The sequence below is a fragment of the Gossypium hirsutum genome, chromosome D06 (assembly GCF_007990345.1).
Source record: "Gossypium hirsutum isolate 1008001.06 chromosome D06, Gossypium_hirsutum_v2.1, whole genome shotgun sequence".
Classification (NCBI taxonomy): Eukaryota; Viridiplantae; Streptophyta; class Magnoliopsida; order Malvales; family Malvaceae; genus Gossypium; species Gossypium hirsutum.
In genome coordinates, this window is record NC_053442.1 from 5,193,663 (window position 1) to 5,200,246 (window position 6,584).

The window sequence follows — 6,584 nt, forward strand, 5'->3', positions numbered from 1 at the left end:
TTCATTAAATTCACTCTGAAGGCTGCAACTTGCTGCTTCTTTCTCACAAAAATCAGCCTTTAATTTCCAGCTAAACATCACCCCAAATTGGCCTACATATGTCGAGATTATGATGAACTTCCAAACTAAATTAACTAGCCTAATAAGGTAGGTTTATTCAAGCTTTTAGCTCAATTTCTGGAGGTATAAAAATTGGGAAATTAAGGCTTCAAATTGGCTAACTAATTGGAATAATGTCAAGGTTGGTTTTTTTATATTTTTTTATGAGTAATTGTGGCTTAATTCCTATGGCCTCTTGAATCATATTTAATGGAAATCAAATGTATTACTATCTTTAATAAGATCTAAAGTAAGTTCTAGAGTAATTGATAGCCAATAACACTAATCACACATGAATGAATAATAACCTCTCAAGTTGGCAAGGATGTCCCAACTGACGCTCTAGGCTCAAATTCCTCACAAGGACCACATAATTGATCAATTAAGCAGATTAAAAATTTTTTTAACAAGATACTAACCAAAATCAATTAATTGAAAACAAAATTTAACCCAACCAATCGACATACAACCACCCCAATCAGCTTGAATTCATGAAATACATCTTCATTCTTTTATTTAAATATTTTCCTAAAGGAAATTCGACAAGACTTATTCATGAAAGTTGCAAGCATCAAATATATTAGAAAATCACTGAATTGATTCTCCCCCATACTTAATGTTTGCATTGTCCCTAATGCAAAATAAAAATTGAAAATTAAAATTAACTTAATGGAAAGAAACGATAATGGTAAAGAAAACTCCCCTGAATATGTGGGTTGCCTCCCACAAGCGCCTTTGTTTTAAGTCGGTGGCTCGACATCACATTTCTCATGGATCCGCAAGATTGATCTCCTCCAACCAAGCTGCTTGCTCTCCTTCATGAAAATGTTTCAACCTGTGACCATTCACTTTGAAAATTTTATTAGTTTCAAGGCTCCTAATTTCGATTGCCCCATGATGATGCACGTCGGTTATTATAAATGGACCAAGCCACCTTGATTTTAATTTACCGGGAAACAGTTTAAGTTTAGAATTAAATAGCAATACCTTTTCCCCTACCTTGAACTCCTTGCGAATCAGCTTTGAGTCACAAAATGGCTTCGGCTTACCTTTGTAGATGACCGAATTGTCATATGCCTCTAGGCGCAACTCCTCTAATTCTTGCAGCTTCAACTTGCGCTTTTCACCTGCCAAACTATAATCCAAATTGCATTGCTTAATAGCCCAAAATGACCTATGTTCAAGCTCTATGGGAAGATGACACGCCTTCCCAAAAACAACCCTATAAGGCGACATCCCAATTGGCGTTTTGTAAGCCGTTCGAACAGCCCACAATGCTTCATCTAACCTTTGACTACAATCCTTCCTATTGGGCTTAACAATTTTCTCTAAAATTCCCTTGATCTCTTTGTTACTACTCTCGGCTTGCCCATTGGTTTGAGGGTGATAAGCTGTCGACACTCTGTGGGTGACACCAAATTGTGCAAATAAGGCTTTCAAGGTTCTATTACAAAAATGTGTTCCCTTGTCACTAATTATAGCCCTTGGTACCCCATATCTATTTAAAATGTTGGTCTTAAGACATTTCACCACAGTTTTAGCATCATCGGCCCTAGTTGGGAATGCTTCTACCCATTTCGACAAGTAATCAACACAAACAAGAATGTATAGATAACCGAAAGAAGAAGGAAAAGGCCCCATAAAATCAATACCCCATACATCAAATATATCACAAACATAAAAATTATGTAGTGGCATTTGATTTCGGCTACTTAAATTGTTGGTTTTTTGACATGATGCACATGTTTTACAAAATGCATATGAATCTTTATGAATAGTCGGCCAAAAGAACCCACACTCAAGTATTTTATGAGCTGTTCGCTTAGGCCCAAAATGTCCCCCACCTTCTCGAGAATGACAAAAATTAAGCACCGACTCTATCTCACTATCATCGACACAATGCCTAATTATTTGGTCACTACAAAATCGCCAAAGGTATGGCTCTTCCCATAAGTAAAATCGGGCTCGACTTCTAATTTTTTCTCTTAAATGTCTAGGTGCATTCGTAGGGAACTCTTTAGTCACTAAATAGTTCACTATGTCGGCATACCATGGCAAAACACTAGACACACTATAAAGTCGCTCATCGGGAAATAAATCACTCAGCTCATCCCTCAAAATCCCAGACTCTATCCTACTTAAATGATCGGCCACAAGGTTCTCCTTACCTTTCTTATCTTTAATTTCCAAGTCAAATTCCTGTAAAAGCAAAATCCATCTGATTAATCGGGGCTTAGCTTCTTTTTTATGCAACAAATATTTAAGAGCACGATGGTCAGAAAATACAACAACTTTGACTCCTAGCAAGTATGCTCTAAATTTTTCTAAGACAAAAACAATGGCATTGAGCTCTTTCTCAGTCGTGGTATAATTGCATTGAGCTGGGTTCAATAGCTCGCTAGCATACCTGATAATATAAGACTCCTTACCATTTCTTTGTCCTAAAGCCGCACCAACAGCCTTATCACTTGCGTTACATAGAATCTCAAAAGGTAATGCATAATTCGGTCCTTGAATGATAGGAGCTGTGATCAATTTCAATTTCAATTCATCAAAAGATTTTTTGCAATTCTCACTAAATTCAAATGCGACATCCTTACTGAGCAATGCACATAAAGGTGACGATATCTGCGAAAAATTCTTGATGAACTGACGGTAAAAACCTACATGACCCAAGAAGGATCGAATTCCTTTCACAGTACTTGGATAAGGTAGATTTTTAATTACCTCGACTTTGGCTTGGTCGACTTCTAAACCTTTAGCTGAGACGACATGCCCCAATACTACGCCCTTTTCAACCATGAGATGACATTTCTCAAAATTCAATATCAGGTTAGTCTCAATGCAACGCCTAAGAACTAACACAAGATGATGCAAACATTGATCAAATGAATCACCATAAACCGTAAAATCATCCATGAACACCTCCATTAAATGTGAAATAAAATCTAAAAATATGCTCGTTATACCTCTTTGAAAAGTAGCTGGTGTGTTGCACAATCCGAAAGGCATTCTCTTGAAGGCGTAAGTTCCAAATGGGCAAGTGAAGGTGGTCTTCTCTTGATCCTCAGGTGCAATAGGTACCTGCAATTAACCTGAATAGCCGTCTAAAAAACAAAAATGTGAGCGACCAGCTAACCTTTCTAACATTTGATCAATGAATGGGAGGGGGAAGTGGTCTTTTTTAGTGGCTTTGTTTAGTTTCCTATAGTCTATACAAACCCGCCAACCATTCTGCACTCTCGTAGGAATCTCTAACCCTTCCTCATTGGTAACTGTTGTAGTTCCTCCCTTCTTAGGTACAACATGAATTGGACTTACCCACTTTGAATCGGCTATAGGATAAATGACATCGGCTTCCAACCATTTCAAAATTTCAGCCTTAACTACCTCCATCATCGGTGGATTTAATCGGCATCGGGGGTCTCTTTTGGGGACTGAATCTGGTTCCAAAGCTATCTTGTGGGTACACAAAGTCGTACTAAGTCCCTTAATGTCGGCTAATGTCCAACCGAAGGCTTCTTTATGCTCCCTAAGAACTCTAAGCAACTTAGATTCTTGGGATTCAGTCAAGGCATTCGACACTATCCATGGCAGAGTTTGATTTTCCCCTAAATAAATGTACTTTAAATTTTCGGGCAGCTCTTTTTACTCTAATCTAGGTGGCGAAATCAATGAAGGAACTTGCTTACTAGTCACCATAAGATTAGGGAGAATCGGCTTGAATCGTGTCAATTTGGGCGAGTCTAAAGCACAAACTGAGTCAATTAAAGAATCAGAAATGATAAATTCCTGCTTGTCGATATCAAAAACGCTCTTAGCGAGAACGCTTTTCAACTCGTCTTCTTCCCCTAATTCATAGACATCTTGAACAAAATTGTCATTACATCAAGAGTAAATACAGAATTAATATCAGTGGGATATCTCATAGCATCAAATATATTAAATTTAATTATCTCACCATCAAATTCCATTGTTAAATTCCCTTTATGCACATCAATTTTCGTTCTAGCTGTCTTAAGGAAGGGTCTACCTAAAAGGAAGGGTACATCAACTGAGTTATCACTAGCTCCCATGTCTAAAATATAAAAATCAGCTGGAAAAACTAACTCATTCACTTGCACTAGAACATTTTCTAAAACGCCATCAGGATAGGCATTACTTCTATCTGTAAGTTGTATTATTAGTCCCGTGTCTTTTAATGCACCTAATTGAACTTTATCGTAGATACTCCTAGGCATGACATTTATAGAAGCACCCAAATCAAGCATAACTCTATCTAGTTTAAGGTCTCCTATTTTACAAGGTATCGAAAACATTCCAGGATCTTAACATTTAATAGGAAGTTTCTTTTGAAATACCGCAAAGACATTTTCGCCTAGGCTAATCTTCTCATTTCCAATTAATTTCCTTTTAGATGTGCACAATTCTTTTAAAAACTTAGCATATCTAGGCACCTGTTTAATTGCATCAAATAATGGAATATTAACTTGTACCTTACGGAAAGTCTCAAGAATTTCGGCATTGACGTCGTCTAATTTTTCCTTCCTCAAACGCTTTGGAAATGGCGCCTTCGGCAGATAAGACCGAGGTTGGTTATTTTCGTTCTGGCCTGCTTGTGCTCTAAGCTCGGGAACTCTCAATTCCTGCTTATAATTTGTGGCATCATGCGAAGCAGTGGACTGTTGTAAACGTGATTTCCCTACTTCCTTTGGAGCTACATGCGACAGTTGTAAATTCGCCTTTGGCAAGGCTGAATTTTCCTCTTCAATATCACTAAATCGGACCTTTCTTACCTCAGTTTTGCCTTCCTCATTGTTGTTTTGGACCTTCTTTAGTATCGATCTCAACTCCTTCCCACTTCGCAAGGTTATAGCACTGACATTATCCCTCAGATTTGCCACAGGCTGTGACGGTAACCGATTATTTACCTGTGCTTGCAAGTTCCCAAGATTAACGTCGGTTGACGAGGCTCTGGTTTACAATTGCTTCACTGCCGATTCCAAGGACTGAAATCTTCCATCGGTTTCCTTCTTCTGGTCAGCCATCATTTTCATCATTTGTTCAAGCATGGCATGGGTCTTAGTTTCAGCACTAAGATTTTGATGGCTGGGTTGTTGCTGTGACAAATTATATTGTCGAGAATTTTGCTGCTCGAATCCCAGAGGTGTGGCTCGATTTTGATATCTGAGATTGGGGTGGTCTCTCCATCCCTCATTATAGGTAGCTGAGTATGGATCATACCTTCTTTGATTTGGAAAGACGGCGTTAGCTTCCCCTTCCTGTAATGTCGGACACATATCTGTGGTATGTCCTTCCAAACAACAAATGCCACATAGTGAAGCTTTTGCATTACCTCCAGTCATCAATTTACTTACCATAGCCGTTAAATTAGCTAACTGAGCCTCTATCATACTCGATTGGCCCTCATCCATTCGTTTACCCAAGTCAGACCTCTTGAGACCGAATTGCTGTGTATTCTGCGCCATATTAGCGATCAAATTTTGGGCTTGTTCAGGAGTTTTATCAAGCAATGCACCTCCACTCGCTGCATCGATCATTCCTCGATCTTGTGGTGTCAACCCTTCATAAAAATATTGCACTAAGAGCTACTCACTAATCTGATGTTGTGGACAACTCGCACATAGTCATTTAAACCTTTCCCAGTATTCATATAATGACTCACCTACCAGTTGCTTAATTCCACAAATTTCTTTCCTGATTGACCCTATTCTTAATGCCGGGAAATACTTCTCATGGAAAGCCTTATGTAACCCTGTCCAAGTTGTGAATGAACCTGGTGGCATGTAATATAACCAGTCCTTCGCCAAACCTTGTAACGAGAAAGGGAAGGCTCGGAGCTTGATTTGTTCCTCTTCAATGCCATCTGGCTGCATAGTTGAACAAGTAATTAAAAATTCATTAATATAACGGTAAGGGTCCTCACCTGGTAACCCATTGAATTTTGGCAACAAATTCAGGAATCCCGAATTAAGCTTTAATGGCCTATCAAGGGCAGGATACGTGATAGATGGTGGTTGCGTGGCCAAGTTAGGAGCGGCCAATTGCTTCAAGGCCTGGTTAGCCATGTTGGAATCCTCTGAAACGTTAGGTTCAACGTGGGGGTTGGAATGATCGGCTTACCGATCAGTGATGTTAACAGGATCTTTCGATGTTCGTCTTCCACTCCTTAATAACATATACTAGAGGAACTAATCTACCTGCAAAGACAAAAACAAGAAAACAAAATAAGATCTGAAAATCAAATAAATTTGACTACGTCACTTCCCCGGCAACGGCGCCAAAATTTGGTAGCTGTCGTTTACATCTGCCAAATTAAATTCACTCACTTAACCAACATTCACTAGTAATACAGGGTAAATAGGGAATCGTCCCACGAGGAAGCTTCCATCAAATTTATTTGAAGTGATTTAAAATTGAAGTAATGTAAAAGGCATGCGAAAGAAAAGAAAAGAATAAATGGG

At 38.7% G+C, this 6,584-nt stretch overlaps 1 protein-coding gene across 1 annotated transcript; it reads right to left on the reverse strand.

Annotated features, from left to right (window-relative positions):
- Positions 1-3,747: 3,747 nt before the first annotated feature.
- LOC121218728 (uncharacterized) lies at positions 3,748-6,188 on the reverse strand. The gene is made up of 5 exons (XM_041096423.1): positions 5,786-6,188; positions 5,094-5,683; positions 4,601-5,030; positions 4,061-4,393; positions 3,748-3,965 (listed from the first exon to the last, which is right to left on the reverse strand). Exons 1-5 carry the CDS (start codon positions 6,186-6,188, stop codon positions 3,748-3,750), a joined length of 1,974 nt encoding a protein of 657 aa, XP_040952357.1.
- Between the last annotated feature and the right edge of the window lie 396 nt (positions 6,189-6,584).